Source organism: Chelonoidis abingdonii, chromosome 2 (assembly GCF_003597395.2).
Source record: "Chelonoidis abingdonii isolate Lonesome George chromosome 2, CheloAbing_2.0, whole genome shotgun sequence".
Taxonomy (NCBI): Eukaryota; Metazoa; Chordata; order Testudines; family Testudinidae; genus Chelonoidis; species Chelonoidis abingdonii.
This window is the reverse complement of record NC_133770.1, coordinates 299,998,769-300,020,770: the sequence shown is the minus strand read 5'-3', so window position 1 is coordinate 300,020,770 and position 22,002 is coordinate 299,998,769. Positions and strand designations below refer to the sequence as shown.

At 55.6% G+C, this 22,002-nt stretch overlaps 1 protein-coding gene across 1 annotated transcript; it reads right to left on the bottom strand.

Annotated features, from left to right (window-relative positions):
* Window positions 1-532: 532 nt before the first annotated feature.
* C2H8orf82 (chromosome 2 C8orf82 homolog) lies at window positions 533-15,075 on the bottom strand. The gene is made up of 3 exons (XM_075063303.1): window positions 13,774-15,075; window positions 13,207-13,255; window positions 533-3,908 (listed from the first exon to the last, which is right to left on the bottom strand). The coding sequence occupies exons 1-3, from the start codon at window positions 13,873-13,875 to the stop codon at window positions 3,463-3,465; spliced, it is 597 nt and encodes a 198-aa protein (XP_074919404.1). The 5' UTR covers window positions 13,876-15,075; the 3' UTR covers window positions 533-3,462.
* Between the last annotated feature and the right edge of the window lie 6,927 nt (window positions 15,076-22,002).

Sequence of the window (22,002 nt, the reverse complement as noted above, 5' to 3'; positions counted from 1 at the left end):
GAGTAGAGGTGCTCCCACGAATTCATTCCTCCTTGTCTCAGACGCGTTCCTGTCTTGTTTAGAGCGTGAAAAGGAACAGAAGGCAGCAGGGCCCATCACACGCTGGGACTCAGGAGAACCAGCCGCCAGCCATGCACGGGGCCCCTTGCACCTGACAGGTGGTGGCTTCCATGTTCATTGCCACTGGGCGGGCTCAGCACCGCCTCCCCCCACGTTGCCAGGCTGGATTGTTTTCTGTGGCCAGAGTGGAGATGAAATAGCAGCCCTGAGAATGCCCGACAGAGGAGCCAACAGAGCACTGCTGGCCAGGCTGGGCTGGAGTCCAGGGACTGCTCAGTACAGCAATTCAGCTGCCTCCTCCCTAGCTACAAACTCGACTCCTAGGGGAGACAGTGGGTGGGGGCTGTCCGCACAGGTGACTGGCGGACGGAGAGGCTGCTAGCTGGAGAGCAAGGTTGGATCCCTGAACTGTGGGAAGCTTGGACCCCACAACAGTGATAACATCAAAGAAATCAGCCCACCCCTGGCTGGGTCGCTGCCAATCATTTATTTACTGAGTGGTTGTCACAGAAAAAACACCAAACTGTTCCAATCCGAGCCCCCAGCTGTGTGCATGGGTGTGTGCGCGTGTGTGCGAGCGTCAGAAAGTGGCAGCCGAGCGGAGCAGCTGTTTGCAGCACATCCAGTGCACAGCAATCAAGTGCAATACTCCAGTTTATCCCGCCCCACTCGGGAAGGGGGCGCTGGGACCGACTTGCGCGGTTCACACCAATGCAGCCCGGTTGGCGTCTCCCCACTCACTCTGCTGGGTGACCTCCCCCACTCTGGCCTCTCTTCACTTGGGCTTCTCCATTCAGAGGAATCATAACCAAGGGACAGACTTTGCCGAAGGCTGAGTGCATCCACCCACTCGGCGAGCGGCCTGTTCCAGAGGGGAACATACGTGACTCATTAACCACTTGACTGCTGCCGGCCTGGTGCCGAGGGCCTAGTCCCCCAGCGGACAGCGTTCACTGGAGCAGTGACACGGCCCAATGGCTCAGATGGGGCTTTGCACAAAGAGATCTTGGGGCCTCTCACAAAGGGTGACAACACTGGCCCAATTTCACAACTGCGCAAACGGAGGCGCAGGCAGCAAAGGGCCTCGGGTGCTGGGTGCCCAGCGTGAGGCATTTTAAAGGTGCTGAACACCCACCCTATCCACTGTGCTCAGCCCCTCTGAAGTAGCAGCTGGAGGGGTCTCAACCTGGATACCAAAAGCAGAGGCACCTACAATCAGAGTGAAAATTCCAGGCGAGGCAACTCATCCATTCCCACAGCAGAGAACCCGGCAGCCTGACTCCTGCATCGAGCCAGCAGCCAAGGGGGCAATGAAGCTCGTGCGAGCCCATGGAAAGGAGCACACGCCCCTTGGGCTCACAGATCCCAGTCTGCTGGCCTGGTGCTTCCCACCCCAATTGTGCTAACTCCGGGCAATGCCCCTCTGACGCCGCACTGCTGCCAAGCTTTGGCCTGGCTAAAAATAGGCTCTGAGGCTTGCTGGGCTGGCTGCTGCTAACAGATGCTGGAGGCACTGCATCCTGGCTAAGGTTAAGGTCCCGCTCGAAAGCTGTCAAGGAGCTTTAAGTCCTTGGGAAAAAAGCCTTTTAAGAGGAGGTTTGAGCAGCTCAGCAAGCTCGCGCAGCGATTGGTTTTGGCAGGGAACCCGACCGTGCTCTGTGCTGGGGCAGCAGAGGGTGGTTTCAAACCCCTGGGGTGGGCTGGCACGAGGCCTTGGCCTGCTGGTGTCGATCACACGCGTAAGGCAGCCTGGATCTGCAGTGTGAGTGGCACGCGGGCAGTGTGCTGGGATCCCGAGCCCCCAAACAGGAAACGTCCTGGGCCAGAGATCAGCAAAACCCCAAAGGCTGATGGGACTTTTGCCACCTTGCAGGAGGGGGCAGGATCAGGCCCATTAAAAGACACCTGGGTGGGACCGACCCAGCATTTATTTAGCAGCTTGGAGGTGGCTGGGTTGGCAGCCCTGGGGGCAGTGCATCGAGCCCTCCCATCAACATGGCTGGACAGACACGAACAGTCTCTCATTTACAGGCAGTGCTAGGGGCTGGGGCGGAAGCCAGCAGAGGGTGACAAGGGACATCGCAATCCCCGCCAGCCCCAAGGGGAGGCCCAAGTCTGCAGCCTGGCACCCAGAGGCGGGGGAGGGGGATCCACAGGCCATGGGGTCGAGTGAAGCCCAGGAGTTACCACAGTGGGCTTGGGGTGCTGATCCCGAGGGGGCAGGTTAACCCCTTCCCAGGGGAGACCCTGCCCATCTCGCTGCGTGGAGCCTGGGGCTCTGGGCGGCCCTGGCTAAAGATTCTCCATCCTTCAGGCACCAACTGAGGCCCCTCTCCGAAAGTGGGTTATCAGCAGCACGTGGTTATGAAACGGCAGAGAGCTTTTTAAACACCGTTATTACAGCAGCTTAAGCTCCTGGTTCCCCAGACTAATCCCAGTTCAGCGCACGCCAGAGATAATCACGCCGGGGCCTCCCTGCAAGCGCCACTGGGCTCCCACGAGCCATCCCACTCAGCCACCCAGGAGCTCAGCGGAGCCTGCCTAGGCGGGGATCGCTACCAGCACGAAGTACCACGGGCCCCATGGCGAGGAGCCGACGAGCACAGCAATGGGGTGCGGGCACTTGGCTCGGGGCACTGAGTCTGTCCTTCCACTCCCAGCAGCCTCTCATTGCCTCTCCTGCTATGGATAGGGCAGATTTGTTCTTGGCTCGGTGCGGGGGAGCGGGCAGAGCAGCAGGGTCTTTCCCCACAGCACTCACCGCTCTCTGCTCTAGGGAAGGGCAGACACAGTGACCACACACCAAGCAATGCAGCAGGCCCTGGGCTCACACAGAATCTGCAGATCCTTAAAACGGGGAGGGGTGAGGGAGGAGAGGGGCCCTGGGCTGTGGGGTTTGTAGGGCCACAGGTGAAGGAACATGGATTCTGGGTCTGCCCCACCCCGCTCTGCTCTCCAGGGACAGAATCCCAGCCCAGCTCCTCGTGCGACAGCAAATCAGAGGTTCCGTTCACCTCTGGCTTGACCATCTGCTTGGACCAGAGGGGACAAGAGCCACTGCATTGTCGCTTCCCTTCGGGTCCCACAAGAGGTGGCTGTCGGAGCTCATGGTCGCCTAGCCCAATCGAGAGCCTTACGTGCAGCCCCTGGGGTTCGAGGGCAGTCCCATCCCCGCTGGAGAAGAGGCCCATGGAGGCCCTTCAAGCAGCCAACCCCAGGGCTGCTTGGCCCAAGTGACATACATATGGTGGGGCAGCCAGGGGGTGGGCTGCAGAGATCTGCTCCAGTGAGTGCCAGGGAGGTGCTGTCCTCAGGCTGTTGCAAAGCAGCCAGCGTAGCTGCATATGGGCCAGTCCTTGCTCTGTCCCCAGGGCCAGGCAGCCTCATGGGTGATGCCCCGGCTCAGGCGCTGCTGTTCAAGCGGATCAGCTGCACCAGCTCATTGGTGAGGGTGTAGCGCTTGCCCTGCCAGCGGAAGTGGGTGGGGGGCCCGCTGGCGCCCTGGCTGTACTCAAAGCAGGGGCTCAGCTCGAAGGCCAGGGCTGATTTCACCAGCCCCACGCCGCCGGCTTTCTGCGGGGCCGGGTGATAGACCCGCCCGTTCTCGGGGAACATCACCAGCTTCTCCGGCTCAAAGCTGACCACCAGACTGTCTCCGCCGCCGCAGTAGGAGAGCAGCTCCTCACCCGCCTGGCCCCACAGCAGGTGGGTGAAGACAATGGGGCGGTCGTCACAGCGCACGAAGTTGTGCTCTCGGCCGCACGGGGAGAGGTAGGGGAAGGCGTCCTGATAGCGTCCACTCCGGTTCAGCTGCAGTTGTTTGAAGAAGAAGGTGAGGAACTGCTTATCTGAGAAGCAGAGAGAAACCACAGGGCGTTCAGAGGCCAGTGAACTAGATCGGTGCACACTGCAATGCTGAAGCCTGTTTTACCCACACACCTCCCCCTGTCAACGAGCGGCTGTTAGACGCCCCATATGCCAGGCCAACAAAAGGCACGTTCCCTGCTGGGGCTCTGGAGCGCCCTCGGGAACCTCAGCACGGAGCTCACTCCTGGCTGCAATTCACTCCAAACCCAGCCCAAAGTGTACGCTGAGGAGGACGGAGGCCACGGCTCCCTGGCCTCGCACGGGCCTGCTGACTGATCTGCTCCTGGATACACGCTGTTCTGATTCAGGGAGCATCCTCCTCCCCACTGCCTGTTATTGCAATGCAACTACAGGCCTTTAAGCAATGGCTCCCTTGGAAATTAGCAATGCTGCACCTGGCCCCTTCCATCCCCAGAGCTCTGGCAGGCTAATCGGGAGGCAGCAGCAGAGCTACTCCGGGAAACATCACTCCTGATTAATTCCCATCTCTAAAAGGCCTCTGCACTCATATCTCTGCTGACCTCACGCAGCGCATCTCCAGCGCTCTTCTGACGGGCTGCTCCGGGCTGTATAGGGATAAGGAATCAGCCCTTGCTGTTACCGGCCACCTCCAGCTCTCTGGACACTCTGCTACTAGCCCTTCATTGTCGGCATGATCTTTAGAGCCAAGGGGCCCCATCAGCCCTCTCTCCCCGGGCAGCCTGATACCCAACGGAGCAGGAACCTCCTGGGGGCACTCCCGAGTGACACCGGAGCGGCACGAGGCCAGCCTGGCACTGAGCATGCCTCTCTTGCCAGACTCCCACTTATCTCCCTATGTGGGCAAAGCAGGAAAGTGAAACATCCAAGTTCTGGTCAGTTTCATGGCTTTGCTCTGTGGCCAGGAAGCAGGAAAGAGAAAGGAACAGGAGACCATGTTCTTTGCTCCTTTATTTCATCATTTCACCCCTCTCCTTGAATCCCTCCAATGGCTCCCCCTTCCTCCCCATATGAAATCCAAATTCCTTGGCTCTGTTTTCAGTGCCGTGCAGAACTGTCTCCTCCTCAGCCCCCCCACCCTTGTCTCTTTCTGCATCTCTCCCTTTCTTCTCCACTCTTAGGGTGACCAGATGTCCCGGTATTGGGGATTTTGTCTTTTACATACAACTCTACCCCCACAAAAACTGGTCCAGATTTTTCACACTTGCCCTCCAATCACCTACCCACTTCTCCAAGTCTCAAGGCCCCGCTTAGAAATTCCTTCCAGAAGGACCTTTGTCTATCCTGTCCCACTCCCTCTGCATGGAACATCCTTCCAGAGCTCCTCTGCAGGGCCACGTCCTCTCCGCATGCTAGTTTTGGGGCCTACAAGAAACTAACTGGCTGCTTATAGGGAGGCTGGGGCTGCCTGGGGAGAACCTCGCCAGCTCACGAAAAAACCCCTAGTGTTAACTTGAGTGACCAAGGCCACCTAGATCACATCCCTCGCATGTTGTGCCCCTCAGCTTGCGTCTTCTCCAATAGGGCCCTTTTGTCTTTGGGAAGCGCCTTGCACACGGAAAGCGCTACAGAAAATGAGCCACGCACTCACTCACCAGCATCACCCCCCTGGCACAGCCCCCTCCATTTGTCAGAGGCTAGTTCTCATTTGGTTTTAAATCTATTGCCAAGATCTCACATATTCCTGAAAACCAACACAACTGGTTTAAAAACTGGAAGCCCCATAGGTCAGGGCAGGAAATATTCCCCACAGGGTTTAAAAGGGTTTAAAACCCCTAACGAGAGAGAAGAGCTCTTGAGGGTGGTGCAAGGGGATAGACGAGAAGACGTGTGGGCCAGTCATTACCTAGTGCAGGTATTCCAATGGCAGCCAGAGACCTGGATTGGACTCAAGTTGGGTTTGGGGCTGAACATGTGATACAAGGAGACAGCCGTGTCCTCGAGGAATTTACAGTCTGATTTTTCACGCTTGCTATCTGGTCATCCTGAGGGGAGTGCAGTTACCTCCATTTTACAAATGGGGGACAGACCCACAGACACTCAGGGACTTGTCCAGTGGCCCAGCGACACGGGCGCATGCCTTAGCCACCAGACCCTCCTTCCTGTCATGCCGAACAGAAGCGCTCCCTCACACCAAGGCCTGTTGAACTGTGGAACAGTTGCCCAAAGGAAGGCATTTGGGACATTTTGAACTGGGCAAAGTGCTGGTGAATCAACAGGGACTGATCTTGCACTGACCCGTGGAGAATGGGCTGAAGGAAACCTAACACGACACCCGAATCCTATGATGAGATGCAAGTCGCCCTGTTTTCCAAGTTGCTTGCTGAAACCTATGTGCTGCCCACCATGCTTCCCAAGAACTCCGGCCAGATTCCCCTCTCAGTCCCTCCCCCAGACATCCAGAGTAACTTCAGGGCCCTCAGAGTCACGCCAGAGATCTAAACCGGCACAACCAAGCTCCGACGGTAGCTCAGGGAAGTGTGCGCGCAAAGGAGGGGTGACAGCAAGTCACACCAGCAGGCAGGCAGAACAGGGGACTCTCCTTTGGCGGAGGACTCTGGCTGATCATGGGGAAGCAGCTGATTTTGGCCAGGGAACATCTGCCCATTAAACACCCCCACTGCTGCCGGGCTGTTCCTGGAGAGAAGCCCCATGCCAACGCTGGCCAGCTTTGCCGCTCACAGATCTTTCAAGGGGCACAAGCTCACGAGATGCATTTTCAGGTTAGTTTTATGTAACAAAGATAATGAAGTAATAAAAGTCACAGTTGCCTGTTTGCCCAGTGAATTGTGTCCTACAGCAGTTAAGCATTCACAAATCACCTTTAAAATACTATTTAGCAGCAATGCTGCCTCTGCCCCTACTGTGCCAGCTAGAGCTGCTGAGAGCTTATGGGAAACCTGCAGCTCAGGGAGAAGTCATTTGGCAAAAGCAAATTACTTCCCAGTACTTATTAGTTTATACCCTGCTGTGTGGATCCATTTTTGTCAGCTAATGGTGTATTTTATTCCTTTGTTTCACCTCATCTCCTTTATCAAGCAATTTAACAGCTTTCTTTCAGAGCAGTGCCAGGAAGGGGGTGGGCATATTGTGGCTGATTGTTTCCCTAAAATACAGCGAGGGGAAGTCAACAGTAGCCACTCGCCCTCTACTGCCTCTTTCAATCAGTGATGTAGAGAGAGTTAAACAGGCAGAAGGCTCAGAGGTTTTAACACATAGGGGAGAAGTGAACAGAAGTTATTAATAGCAAGAACTGAATCCCTGTAATTGTGCAAATGAAAGAAATATGCAAAAGGCACTGTGTTGTCTTTGCTAGAGAATCTGCTGCTCGAGAAAGACTGAATTGCAAACAGTTTTTAAAGGAACATGGACTGGGATGGACCGAGATGGAGCTGGAGCTCAAGAAAGATGGCGCCAGTTGCTGGACAGTCAGAGGGCTAGAGGTGCCTGCAGCCAGGAGACCCTGGGCGTTGACAGCAGCGGGACAGACCTATTCGCTCCCCCAATCTCTAACTTTTAGGAATCAGATCTTGCATTAAGCAGGGTTAGACCAGGCCAAACTCTGGGATGGGAGATTTCCGAGGAACATGTCAATGTGACAGGAAGTGGTGCTGATTCAGTAGCCAGCACTTCCCCCTGACTCAGCAATGACCCACCATCCCATCAGGGCGCTAGGGGCGATGTGCTGCAAGGAGCAGGGCGTGTGACTCAATAAAGGGTGCTCCCCGCCCCACAAGTTGGTCTTGAGCCCATTAGCCTGCCCTGTTAACAGCTGCTGCATTCCACCGGCAGGCGAAGCAATCCCTAATATCCTTCACCTGCCCTCACAGGGATTGCTGCATCTTCATGTAGGGGAAGCCCTTTTCATCTGCAGCTCTTGAGACTCTACAGACAGTGAGCAATGCCCCACAGCCATCCTGGGGAAACCGAGGCACAGTTGGGTGAAGCCTGGCTTTTACCCTTGCTCATTAGGAAGCAGCCCACAAAGTGAAAGGGGTCGAGGTGAATGGCCAAGACCAAGCTGCTCTCATCCTGCTATGGAGCCAGAATAGGGTTTTCCCCATTTCTTTGATCCCGGTGGGGTCGGGGAGGGGGGGGAGGGAGACACGCAGACAGACCTGGCACACACAGTGCTGCCTGTCGCTGCCTTACTGTTACCAGCACTGGCTTTACACAGATGGCAAGTTCCGGCACATGCCCGGCGGCTCGGCTCACGCGGGAACGTTGCATGCTGGGGTCTGTCATCTCAGGGGCTGCTCTCCTCTAGTCAAAGCACAGACAACTCTGATCCCATGCAAAGGAGGTGGCTCTGGGGGAGGGAGACTCAGAGGAGAGTTATTTGTAGCTTCGAGGCCTGAGGTTCACATCCCTGTGTCCTGCTCTCAGTAACACACAGCAGCTGTTGGAACCCCAGTGAACGGCAGAATTTATCTCCTGCCGTTTTCAGTCACTTGAAGAGAAGGGACCAAATCTGTCCCCCTTGTAAGTTAATGGTCACCACAGGGATGAATTTGGTCCAGGACCTTTAAACGCATGGTGGATCATAAACTTTGCTAGAGGAGTCGCTCCTCTCACACCTAGGTGCTGGAACTAGAGGTGCAGGGGGCTGCAGCACCCGCTGGCTTGAAGTGGTTTCCATCATATACAGGGTTTACAGCGGGGTGAGCAAACTACGGCCCAGGGGCCACATCCAGCGCTTCAGCGCTTTTAATCCGTCCCTCGAGTTCCTGCCGGGGAGCGGGGTCTGGAGCCTGCGCCACTCCACACAGCTCCTGGAAGCAGTGGCATGTCCCAGCTCTGGCTCCTATGTGTTGGGGCAGCCAGGGGGCTCCGCACGCTGCCCCGACCCCAAGTGCCACCCCTGCAGCTGCCATTGGCCAGGAACTGCAGCCAATAGGAGGTACAGGGACCCAAGTCAGAGCCCTCACCCCCTCCCACACCCCAACCTCAATTTCATCAGCATTCATGCCCCCATACAGTTTCCATATCCAGATGTGGCCCTCAGGCCAAAAAGTTTGCCCACCCCTGGTTTACAGTTTGGTTCAATGGCTCTTGGCACCCAACTATACAAACTGTTCCAGCACCCCTGCTCCCATGACGAGATGAAACATGACCCCTCAGGCCAGCTAGGGTGGGAGGAGCCTTGTGGAAGCGAGGCAGCTCTGACTAGCGGATGTGCAGATTTCAGGGAGTCCAGATTACAGCACAGTTCTCCTCTGAAAATCAACCTCCGAAGGCCTGGGGCGGGGTCCCAGTTAATCTGATCTAGGGTGACCAGATGTCCCAATTTTATGGGGACAGTTCTGATTTTTGGGTCTTTCTCTTATATAGGCTCCTATTACCCCCCACCCCCGTCCCGATTTTTCACATTTGCTATTTGATCAGCCTAATCTGATCAGATATGCTCAGGTCACGGAAGGATTTTCTAATAGTCAGCCCCAAAGTCCCCCAGGATTTGAGAGTTGAGCTGGGTTTTATCTGGGTCACACCCCATCAGAGCCGTCCCTAGGGTACAGTGAATTGGGGCAACCACTCCAGGCCCCTACCTGTCGCGGTTGGTCCCAGAAGTGACAGGTCGGTCCCAGAAGTGACGGATTTGTCAGTTCCTCCCTAGGCCCTGCAGCCCCCTAGGGACGGCCCTGCACCCCATCATCAGTAATAAAAGGTTGGAAGGCAGATCTGGCCTGCAGTGACATCTCTGTAACCCTCCTACCACCAGCGAGCATACACGGGGCACCTGAATGGAACTTAGCAAACAATTCTATTGATGGCATGGCTGGGGACACGGATTGTCCAAAGGCATGTTCTGATTAGCCAGCTGATGTCCATTCAGGTGATGTCACAGCCACGTACCAATCAGAACTGCTGTAACCTCACTGCCCACCAGAAGAGCAGAATCCCTGTGCCTAGTGCATTAGAATTGCTGATATTTTCTAAGTGCAAAACAGCATTCCCATTCTCCTGTGGTTCTCTCTTATCCTTCCACTAAGCTACTGACCTTGTGCAGTAACTGGAGTCTTTTGAGACACAAGTCCCTATGGATGCCTCACTTCAGGCATGCATGTGTCTTCGAAAACAACAAGGAGTCTGGTGGCACCTTAAAGACTAACCTTCGGGCAAAGATTTTCAGGAGCAGTGCCTGTTCGGCCCACACATGCATCCTATACACTCTTGTGCTTCACCCCAAGCAGCATTCCATTCTCCCACTGTTCTCTCTCATCTGTTCACTCAAAACTATTTGTCTTGGCAACGGATACATTGCACAAAAGTTCCCTGCACTATTTAAAAGGATGATGGGGCTTTTGTGTGAGCTGCTGTCACAGCAGCATGACAGCATCTCACAAACATCAATGAATGACTCTACCCTCAAAGCTCGCACCTGTGAAGTTTTAATTAAATTCTAAGTCTAATCACAAGCAGCCACTCGAGCAGGGTGTGCGAGCAGCCAGTGCATTCGCCTGTGTTCAAAGGCTGCTACTGAGGAACAGTGCAAAATGCACAGAGAATTACAAGTGCTTAGCGTGAACTGCGCCCTCCTCCGGGGAATTCACTTCACATTAGGAGCTCAAGCTTCACCTAGACTTCGCTCCCAGTGGCAAAAAGTTCAATGGTTGATCTGCCAAGTGAGGGGTTGCGCATAAGCATTGCCTGCAAAAAGACTACAGGTCCCAGGGTGCAACACTCCATCTTGACCAGAGAAGAAGGCAGCCCAGATGAAGACTTTGCATTGCATGCTGGGACCTGTAGTCTCTGTGGCTGCAGAGCTATATTTAAAGTTGTGGGGGCTGCAGTTTGCTCTGTTCTGCAGGGGAAGGTTTAGGACTCACGATTATGCTCGTGGTTAAGAAGTGGGGAAGCTGATGTAATGGCCGGCGAGCACAGCAAGGGGGGGCTGACAGGCGGCCCATTCAGAAGACGGCCAGACCCCAGCGGACTCACAAGAAGCCTGGTGTGGCATGTTGCCAAGTGGTGGCAGTGGCAGGCCAAGCAGGGCCATTGGCAGGAAGCGGCTATGGGGACCTAGAGTCTAAATCCCATTTTTCAGCTCATTTGAAAAAATCGGTGGATCTTAAAGCCCCATTTAAGGTTTAACAGGCAATTTGCTGCAGCCTCGGACGAAGGGGTGGGGTTACTGGGGGGGGTAGCACATTAACGGGGCACATGGTACCATGGTGTTGGTGTCACTAAGCATAACCCTAAGTAACTCAGGAGGGTGGAAGGCCACAACGGTATGGAGCCTTCCTGGTTTTAGGCCTCAGCAGACAAGAGTCCCTCCATGTTTGAACTTTAATCGACCTAAAAGGCCAGGTGTAACAGCCGTTATCAGTTGCAACCGTTCTAACCGGTCTAAAGCAGAAATAATGAGGCCTATGCACCTTTAGCAGAAGGACAAGATAACCTGCAGAAGGAAAACTTACTAACGAGCTGCCGTGGCCAAGATTACTTAATGCACCTGCGCTTACGTAACTGCTACAGGGGGAGGAAGGATGGGGGGGGGGGAAGAAGAAAGAGAAAAAAAACAACTTATGAAAAGGGAAAAGCCGCTTGTGTAGGGGTGCTGGATCTGAGGCCTGCTAAGTCTCCCAGCCCCGCTTTGAGGTCTCAGATAAACTTTGCTTGCTTCTCCACCCTGGTGTGTTCATTGGCGCTAAGCACTCCGGGCACGAACCACTGTTGCTTGCCTCGGGCACCCTCTGTGCCTGCAACAATGGCGTGACAGGCTTCACTAACCCAAACCCCTCTGTGCTCATCCAGGCTATGAGAGGCGAGAACCGCTATCAAGGCAACCTCCCGTGAACCCGTTTAAATCACGTTCTCGCCTCACCTGCTGTCCCAGGCCCAGCGGGCTGCTGGTGCAGGGGAGCAGGGATTTGCCTGCGGTTGAGTTGCTCTACTAACGTGAGTCCAGCTGTCTCTGGTGATCAGCCAGCTGTGACTTTCAGAACCTGATTAAGGATTACAATCAAGCACACAGCTCTTAAAAACCAGCGCACGAGAAGGGGATGAGTGCAGCTCTGGAGGAAGATCAAAATCCTGCAGCAGAGCTAAGTGAGGGGATTTTAGGAATCATCTCCGGGTTTAGCCCTGAACGTTCCTGTGGGGCTCTCACTTACATAATCCCAGCCGGGCTGCTCCCCTTCTGCCCCTGTGCTCGTGAATAACGCAGCTCAGATCGCAGCCATGAGCATGGAGGAAGCCAGTGCAGGAGTCCTGCAGGCAGACCCCAGAATAACACCCTCCTACAAGCAGCAAGGGAGATTGTGTTTCTGCAGTGGGACCCACAGGTGATTAGCGGCGGGGCTGGAGAACTGAGCTGAGTTATAACCCTCACACCACAGCCCACAGCTCCTGCAGCACAAGCCACACCAGGCTGTCTCCATGCCTAGGAAGTGCAGCAGAATATAGATTTACCTGTGATCGCCTGGGACACGCTCACACCCGCGCAGCAGTAGTAGCCTTACAGTCTTGGTGGGCTGCAGCCACTAGAGGGCAACATGTTGACACAGCGAACGGGTCTGACGGATTCCGGCCAGCAGAGCACAGCGGTGGCCAGAGATCCTGGGAGGCCAGCACTGTCTGATTGCAGATGCCTGCCTGTCCTTACAACGAGCCCCCAGGAACCACTTGGGCCATCCCAAGCGCTGCCTGACATCATCACAGCTGTTCAGCCACGGCTGAGACTCCAAAGAGGCAGCAAGGGGAAGGCACTGAGCAAGACGGCACCGCGAGGTTCAGCACACCCCTCTCCACGCCTCCCTCTAGTCAGCAGACAGACCCCGCCCCAGAGCAGTGGGAAAGGGAGTGCACGGGACCCAGCTGATCAAGGACCCTTGGGGGCTGAGTTTCACGCCTCAGCTAAAAATGGCAATTTCCATAGCACGGCACCTCCGAGCACCATGCTAGGGCAGTGGGGCCAAGGCTGACTCAGGGGGAGAGCCCCCTCCACTCAGCCCCCCATCCTGCACCCTGCGGCACAGCGCCCCTGAGTGCTTCACTGGAGCACTGGGTCTGCACCGCCCAGAGGGGAGAGCACCACTACAGGGTCCCATTGGATGAGTGACAATTCTGAGGAGAGAGAACTCCCTACAGATTCACTGTCTCTACTTCCTGTGGCACAGGAGATTTTCCCCACGGGTCTCCTATCCAAACGCTGACCCAACCCAATCCTGCTTAGCTTGTGAGTGCCAAGTTCCCAGCCGGGGGAAGAGAAATCCTCCCCTCACTGGAGAAGTAACGAGGGAGAGCAGAATCAGGGTGTGTGGGGCAGGGGCCCAGTGTGTGCGGAAGGGATGGCGTTACCTTTAAAGCAGGTGATGAAGTTCTTCACTTTGGCATCGTCCAGGAAAAGCTGCAAAACAAGGCAAGAGAGGGAGACAGTGAAGATCAACCTGCCACAGCACAGAGGGGGCTCCCCCCGAGGACCGTGCCCAAGGGGCCATGGGAGACATTTCAGAGCTGTGTGTCTGCAGCTCCAGGAGTCCACAGCCCAACTATCCTGCACAATGTCATGGGCAAAGCATGGTCTGTGGAGCTCTGTGCTGCCCTTTGATCATGATGGAGAACGGCAGGCACAGACCTGCAGTCTCCGTGAGCCAGCTCTCTGTGTTAAAGAGGATGAAGCTACAATGGGCTCCATATGATACAAATCAGGTGTGACCTACTAGCCTTGCCATGTTGTCAACATGCGCCTGGGTGGGCTATTGCCTCAGCTTTGGAGCAACGGCTCCACCTTGTCGCCGCATCTGATCAATAATCCCAACTCACTATTTGCTCCTCTCATCCCAGTTTACACATCAACATGGTCCTGCTGGAACACACCTCCAGCCAGGCACCCCCCTCCCTAGCTGCAGGGAACGAGTAACTCACTGGAGTCGCAAGGCGTTTCCAGTATCCTCTGGGGTTGTGAAGAGAACTGGGCCTCTGATGTTCCGGCCATGCAGCGTCCCCTCCCCTGGGTCTTCTTTCCATCAGTGGGAACTAACAAGCGGCCGGATTTTCAGATGTGCTGAGCACCTGTGTCTCCCACTGAAATCAGTGGCTCCTCTGGGCACTCAGCCTCGTTGAGAATGAGGCCAGCCATCCCTGCTCCCCACAGCAGAAAGGGGCAATTCTGCAGCAGCCACAAACAGCCCAAGGCTGAAGGCGCAGGATTGTGAATCTACAGAGCAGGCTGATACACCTTTTTTAGCACTAATTACAACTCCTAATCTCTCTCGCTGTGACTAATTCGCCATTAATGCAATATGCAGTTAATGCAGGAAAAATTATCAGTTGATGCTAACAGATTAGAGAGGCACAGCCAGCCCGGAGGGTTGGAAGAGGGCCAGATGGTATTTCCTGAGCCCAGAAACAGACAGTTTCATGGGTCTGATGCATCCCAGGATTGAGATCTCACATGGAGCTTATTAGTAAGTTTCACTTGGCTTTGAAAGCAGGCCAGCCTGCTGACCCTACAGCTAGCATGCTGCTACCCTGCCTGGAAAGCCCAGCCTCAACTCCTTTGCTCCTGGCAGTGATGCTGCATGGACGGAGCCCTCAGCCCCTGGCAAGCAAGGGGAACGACAGCAGTTTGCTCAGCAACAATCTGCCTGGCTGCTTTAGGGGTGGCATTCATGGAGGCTGGCCGGTGTTCCCTCAATGCTGCAGCCACCCATCTGAATCAAGGGAGCGCAGAAGGGGGCAGAGGGGAACTGCTTTTGGCTCCAAGGACCCAGGAATTCCCCCAAGAGAAACAAGGAATAGATTCCATCTGCCTCCTGGCGGGGAGGAGTCTGCTCCCCAGGGTGTGTTCATAGTCCATACACAGCGTAACTAACCCAGGCACAGACACCAGCCAGATCACAGGCTGCTACCACTTGGCCTAGGAGAGTAACTCCATTAGCTGGGAGTCTGTAGCAGGACGTATAGTCACTGGACTCAGCTGCAAGAGGGGGACAGGGTCCCAGGCACCTCGCTAGTGTATTGCAACAGCCTCTTAGCCAAGTGCATCTCCCCACCAGCCTGACCCTGTATTTGAACCTGACAGCAACCACCTCCCTGGGATCACATAGCTCAGCAAAGCTACCGCCCCACACGCTACCGACTGACGCCGCCGCCATCTTTCAGGCTAGAATGGACACAGCCTCACCTGTCCAAGCCCCTGGCTTCTGGGGCTGTGCCACCCTCCCCCTTGGCTCGTGGCAGGGATCAAGCTCTGCTTAGAGTCACCTTATCTGAGGACTTTGGCACAGTAATGTGCATTTTTAGCTTTTTAGCACCATCTGGTGGCACGACTGGGGAATTGTCACTTTAAGCCAACTGCACAATCCAGACAAAAAACCTGACAACAGCCATCCAACACAACAACACAACACCAACAAGTGGAACCAACTATAACAAACTTCACAACTCACACAAAACCACCCCGGGAAACTCCATGGCACTCCATGACACACCAACATCATGAGTTTATCAGGACTACCCCTAATCAGAGCTGAATTCTCTGTCCTCTGCAAGGGACTGAACGTCTGCCCCATCACAGAACCTGATACCATACGAACATGTGCAGAGCTAGAAGAAATCTTTTTCTACCTCCGCCTCCAAGAATTCCTTCACAACGACAACACCACTGACAACTACCGTGTTCCCACTGACAATCATAGGAAAAAAAGCAGCAAAGAATCCTGTGGCACCTTATAGACTAACAGACGTTTTGGAGCATGAGCTTTCGTGGGTGAATATCCACTTCGTCGGATGCAAATAGGAAAAAAAGAATCATCTGACTGGACACCGCACAGTGGACAAAACCACACACTTGATTGTTACATTGATTGGCTGTGAAATCCTTAACACAAATCACAACCACCACAATCCCTCTACCGCTGAGAGGACAGCAACACAGTCCCTGAAATCCAGCCACCAGAAAACAATCAAACCAGCAGACAAAGGGGGTGCTATCGTAGTTCTTGACCATGATGACTATGTCAGTGAGGCCAATCGACACTCTCCGACACCACCTACTATAAGAAACTCAAAGAAGACTCCACACCACAATTCACCAGATACTTAGAGGATGTCATCAAATCCTTCCCCAAACAACTCCAAGAGAAACTATACAATCTCACCCCCCATGAGACCACCCCAGGGACCTTCTACATGCCTCCCAAGGGAGCCCAGGCAGGTCCATCATATCTGGCCATTGTACTCTTACTGAAGGAACATCAGGGCTCATAGAAACCGTCCTCAAAGCACTCGCCACACAAAGGGCCAACTTCCTCCAGGACACAACCAACTTCCTCCAGAACAACTTCCTCTGCAACATTAACAGCCTCCTTCAGAACACCATCCTTACCACCATGGATGCCACCTCCCTATCACCAACATCCCTCATAATGACGGCATGGCTGCCTTCCTAAAATATCTACAAAGCAATAGACAACACTCAGGTATCCACCCCAAACACATCGCCAAACTCATCCATTTCATCCTCATCCATAACAATTTCACATTCTGCAACAAACACTTTGTCCAAACCATAGGAACAGCAATGGGTAATGGGTCCCCAATATGTCACCTTCTTCACGGGCACCTTGAGGAAGAATTTCTGGACAAATGCACCATGAAACCAATGATAAACCTGAGATATATCTGGACAGATGACCTAAGCTCCCGTGTAGATTTCCACCACAACTTCAACAACCAGCACCCATCCAATTAAACTCTCTCTAGAACATTCCTGCACCAGCATCAACTTCCTGGACATCACGATCAGCTTCAGCAATGGAACTCTACAGATAACTACTTACAAAACACTCACAGATCACACATCCAGTAACAACCCTAAACACACCAAGAAATAAATCCGTTATCTACAGTCAGGCACTTAGATACCACAGATATGCTCTGAGGAGAAAGTCCAGGATACACACATTAACACACTTTAAACGACCTTCACTAAACAAGGACGCTTCAGCAGAGAAGTAGAGCACGTCATGGAATGGGCCTCAAAAGAACCTGCTTGAATAAAGAAAAGAAACTCTCTCTGACTTCACATCTCTAGTTGTCACCTACCACCCCACACTGGAACCCATACAGGGTATCACTAAACAGTTACAATGGACCCCCACCTGAAAGGAATCTTTCCCAACCCCCCCAACCTTGTCAAGCTCTCATCAGAAGCAAGGTCCCAATATACCAGGACTCACCAACTCAAAGTGGCACCAGACTCTGCCAGAACAACAGATGCAAAATCTGTTGACACCTCCTCTGCTACGATGTTCAATACCCCCCACAACACACCTTTCAAGATCCATGTGCTGTACCTCATCCAGTGCATTAAATCCCCCCATAATAACTATGTGGATGAAACCAGACAATCACTACGTGCTCAAATGAATTCACACAGGAAAATGATAAAAGACAAAAGCACCGTATCAACTGCGGGTGAACACTTGCCACAAAGCAATTGCTCTATATCTGACCTCTCAGTTCTCAGCCTCACAGGAAACCGGCACAACACCTTAAAAAGACAAGCCTCGGAGCTTAAATTCATAATTTTGCTAGACACTAAAAATCATGATCTTAATAAAGACACTGGATTTATGGCTTCTTACAACAATCAATAACCCAATAACTCTTTTTTTTTGTTCTATGCCAGGAAGGATGTTAACGGGCCACTTTACCTTGAACAGACCCTTAGAAAAGTCATCAATTACTTCTCTGAAACAGCCAGGTCCAGCTTGTATTTAGCTGTGATACTCTGGGTATGTCTACACTGCCAATAAAAACCCACGCTGGCCTGTGCCAGCTGACTGGGGCTCTGGCTAAGGGGCTGTTTAACTGCACATTAGATGTCCGGGCTAGGGCTGGAGCCTGGGCTCTAGGAACCTGCGAGATGGGAGGATCCCAGAGGGCTGCAGCCTGAGCCCAAACATTTATCATAATTAAATAGCCCCTTAGCCCAAGTCAGCCAGCACAGACCTGCCATGGGTGTCTAATTGCAGTGCAGACATACCCTCTGACCACCTTCCCAGACCTGGCGAAGAGCTCTGTGCAGTTCAAAAGCTGGTCACTCTCACCAACACAAGTTGGTCTAATAAAAGATATTACTTCCCCGACCGTGTCTCTCTGATATCCTGGGACCAACATGGCCACAACACTGCACACAATCCAGACTCGGTCACCGCCTGAAGGCCAAGAACCAGAGCACAGCACAGCTGCCTATGAATTCACTGAGAGGTGGGAGTGGGGCTACTGGACCCAACACCTGCCTACCCTGCAAACTCTCTTCCTTCCCTCCCCACCTGGGAGCCAAACAGCAACCTGGGTTCTTTCCACCTCTAACAGCACATTGTCAGTGGTAGTTTTTAAGCATGGGCATTGGCAGCAACAGTGTGAGGCTGCAGAATCTGGACATCCTGCTGATGACACAAGAGACAGAATAGGCTCTAATTTGCTCCCTGTATTTATGTCGGTGCCTGTCAAGACAAGAGACCTAACTCAGATGCATAGCAAGGGGGTGAAGAGGCCATTCTTAGAGACAACGCAGCCTAGCCCACCCCTAGAGGCAGAGCTGGAAGGAGGACACAGGGGCTCTCCCTGTCTGGAGGAGGCTGAGCATTAGGTAGCTGAGCTCACCGTACTGCGACTGGCAAACTTCACTTTGTCCCCAGCTACCCCTTCTCCCACATAATGAGGCTGGGCAGAATTTAATTGTTTTTATAATTTCAGCTGATAATATCCCTGTTAATTAATAAACTTTTCTCATTTTTATCAATGTCAATTTTCACAGCTGAGCAAAGTTAAGGGTTTTAAGTACTTTTCCCATTTTTATCGATGTAAATTTTCACATTTGTGGGAAACTGTTGGGGTGGGGAGTGTCAGACAATTACTTAACAACAGTAGATGTTGTGATTCAAATAGTTAAATCTTTGCAAATGTGAAAACACAAATTGTCAACATCACATGTGACCAGCCTTAAATCAAACCCTAGTATGTTCTCAAGCAGGATTTCTCTTAGCTGTAAATTTTGGTCATGATGGGTGGAAATATTTTGTGGGTGCCTCAGTGTTTGTTGAAATCAACATTTACCAATAAAAACTGAATCCTCCCAAGCCACCAGGCCCTGGCGGTTGATGCTGTTATTGCTCTGCTAGTGAGTAGGAATTAGCCATTGCCAACTCTCATCATTTTGTCATGAGTCTCATGATAATTATTGTTTTCCTTAAAGCCCCAGCTCCTGGAATCAAGTCGGTATGTGACGATTTTTTGCCATCATTCTTAAAGGAAAAGTAAGTTTCTAGCCCTAGTGGTGTGAAGACAGCTTCAAAACTTGACCCCAGTGCACCCTAAAGGCTCAACGAACGGAAGGCAAATAAAAAGACCCCCAAATCTAGTATCTTTACATCACCTCATGATTTTTGGTGAGCCTGATTCAACACCTGAGGCTGGCAACGCTGCCTGGCAGAGATAGGGGCTGCCAGGCTCTGGCACAAGCTGCCCAGTAGCCCACTGGCCCCTGGTTGGGTTTGCTCTGGCTCCCCGGTCCCACTATCAGCTCTTGGCCCATGGGGAGAGGTGGCAGCGTTTCCCGTGGCCTCTCCCCAGCCCCCTTCTCCCCCCAAGCCCCCCGCTCAGTGCACCCAGCAACCCCGGCCAGCCCCGAGCCCCCAGGCGCCAAGCATCGCTGGGGCATCGCTAGCCTCGGCCCCACTGCTGGGGCACCCCGGGCCCTGCCGGGCTCTCCAGCCTCAGGCTCTTGGCTGGCACCACACAGCCGGGTCCTCCCGGCCCCTCGCCGCCCGTCACCGGGGCCTCTGATCGCCCCGCCCGGCCCGTCACCGGGGCTCTGGTCCCCCCGGCCCGGCCCGTCACCGGGGCTCTGGTCCCCCCGCCGCCGCCTGTCCACCGGCCCTCCGCCCCCCGGCCCCGGCCCGGCCGCACCCTGGCCCTCGGTGTCGATGGTATAGAACAATACTCCCAGCGCGGCGGGCCCGACGGGGCTCTGGCCCTGCGTGTAGGCGGCGGGCCCGCGCGCCGGAGCAGGGCGGGCAGCAGCCCTGGCGGGGCCGCGGTTATACCCTGTGAGCCGCCGGTCCGGCAGCGGCAGCCGCTCCCCGGCCCCGGGCCGCCGGGCCTCGCGCTCGCCCGTTCCGGGCAGGCCGGGCCCGCTCCCTCCTGGGCGCCCGCGGGCCTGGGACGGGGCTGCCTGAGGGCGAACGGTCCCGTGAGCGACCCCCCCGCTGGCTCAGCCCTCAGCCCAGCTTCGGCCGCCACCGGTGCCCCGTGTCGCCCACCTCATTACCCCCCAGCACCGCCCCCCCCCTCCGGCCAGCCTGCCCCCACTCACCCCAATCTCCCCTCAGGACACCGCCCCCCCCACTGGCCACGCCTGCCCCATCACCACATTACCCCCCAGCAAGACCGCCCTACCCCGCCAGCCTGCCCCCATCCACCCCAATTACCACCCCCAGCACCGCCCCCCCGGCCAGCCTGCCCCATCCACCCCAATACCCCCAGCACCGCCCCCTCCGCCATGCCTGCCCCCATCACCCCCCAATTACCCCCCAGCACGCTCCTCCCCCACTGGCCAGCCTGCCGCATCACCGCCACATTACCCCCACAGCACCGCTCCCGCCATCTGGCCAGCTGCACCCCATCACCCAATCCCACTCCGTCCCAACGCCCCTGCAGCCTGCCCTCACCCAATAACCAGCACCGCCCCCGCCCACTGGCACACCGCCCCCATCAGACCCCAATTAACGCCCCCACCCGCCCCCCCCGACATGGCCAGCCTGACCCCATCACACCCCCAATTACCGCCAGCACCGCCCGCCCCACTGGCCAGCCTGCCCCATCACCTCCCAATTCACCCAGATACCTCGCTCCCGCCCGCGCCAGCCTGCCCCCATCACCCCCCAATTATACCCCCCACCTCGCCCCACCCCGGCAGCTGCCCCCCATACCGCCCAATAACCCGCAGCAGCCGCGCCCCCCCTGGCCAGCCGCCCCCATCCAACCGCCTCCCCAATTACCCCCAGCAGCCCCCCTGCCAGCCTCCCCCACCAGCCCCCAGCCTCTCCCCCAGCCTGCCCCCATCAACCCCCAATTAACCCCCAGCCCGCTCCCCGCCCCCCCCGGCCAGCCTGTGCCCCATCACCCCCAATTACCCCCAGCAACCGCTCCCCCCTCCGCCAGCCTGCCCCCATCACCCCAAATTACCCCCAGCAACGCCCCCACGACAGCCTGCTCACCCTACACCCCAATTACCCCAGCACCGCCCCCCACTGGCCAGCCACTGCCCCATCACCCCAAATACCCCCCCAGCACCAGCCGCCGCCCCCCACTGGCCAGCCTCCCCCCATCAAAACCCCAATTACCCCCAGCACCGCTCCCCCCCTCTTTTACTGGCAGCCTGCCCCCATCAACGCCCCATTACCCCCACACCGCTCTGCCACCACGCCGGCCAGCCTTGCCCCCATCACCCCCAATTACCCCCCAGCCACCCGCTCCCCCCCCCCACTGGCCAGCCTGCCCCATCACCCCCATTACCCCACCAGCACCGCTCCCCCCCCACTGCCAGCCCTGCCCATTCACCCCAATTACCGCCCCCCAGCACGCTCCCACCAGCTACCACGGCCAGCCGCCCCATCACCCCAATTACCCACCCAGCACCGCTCCCTCCCCCATCCAGCCTGCCCCCCATCACCCCCAATTACCCCCCCAGCACCGCCCCCACCCCCCACTGGCCAGCCTGCCCCCATCACCCCATACCCCCAGCAAATTTACCGCCCCCCCGCGGCCAGCCTGCCCCCATCAACCCCCCAAATTACCCCCAGCACCGCTCCCCCCCCCGGCCCAGGTGCCCCCAATCACCCCCATTACCCCAGCACCGCCCCCCGCCCATACCCCCGGCCAGCCTGCCCCATCACCCCCCATTACACCCCAGCACCGCCCCGCTACCCCGGCCCGCCTGCCCATCACCCCAATTACCCGACACCGCTCCCCCCCACTGGCCAAAGCCTGCCCCCATCACCCCAATTAAACCACCCCCAGCACCGCTCCCCCGCCACCTGGGCCAGCCTGCCCTTCTGCCCATCACCCAATTCCAGCACGGCG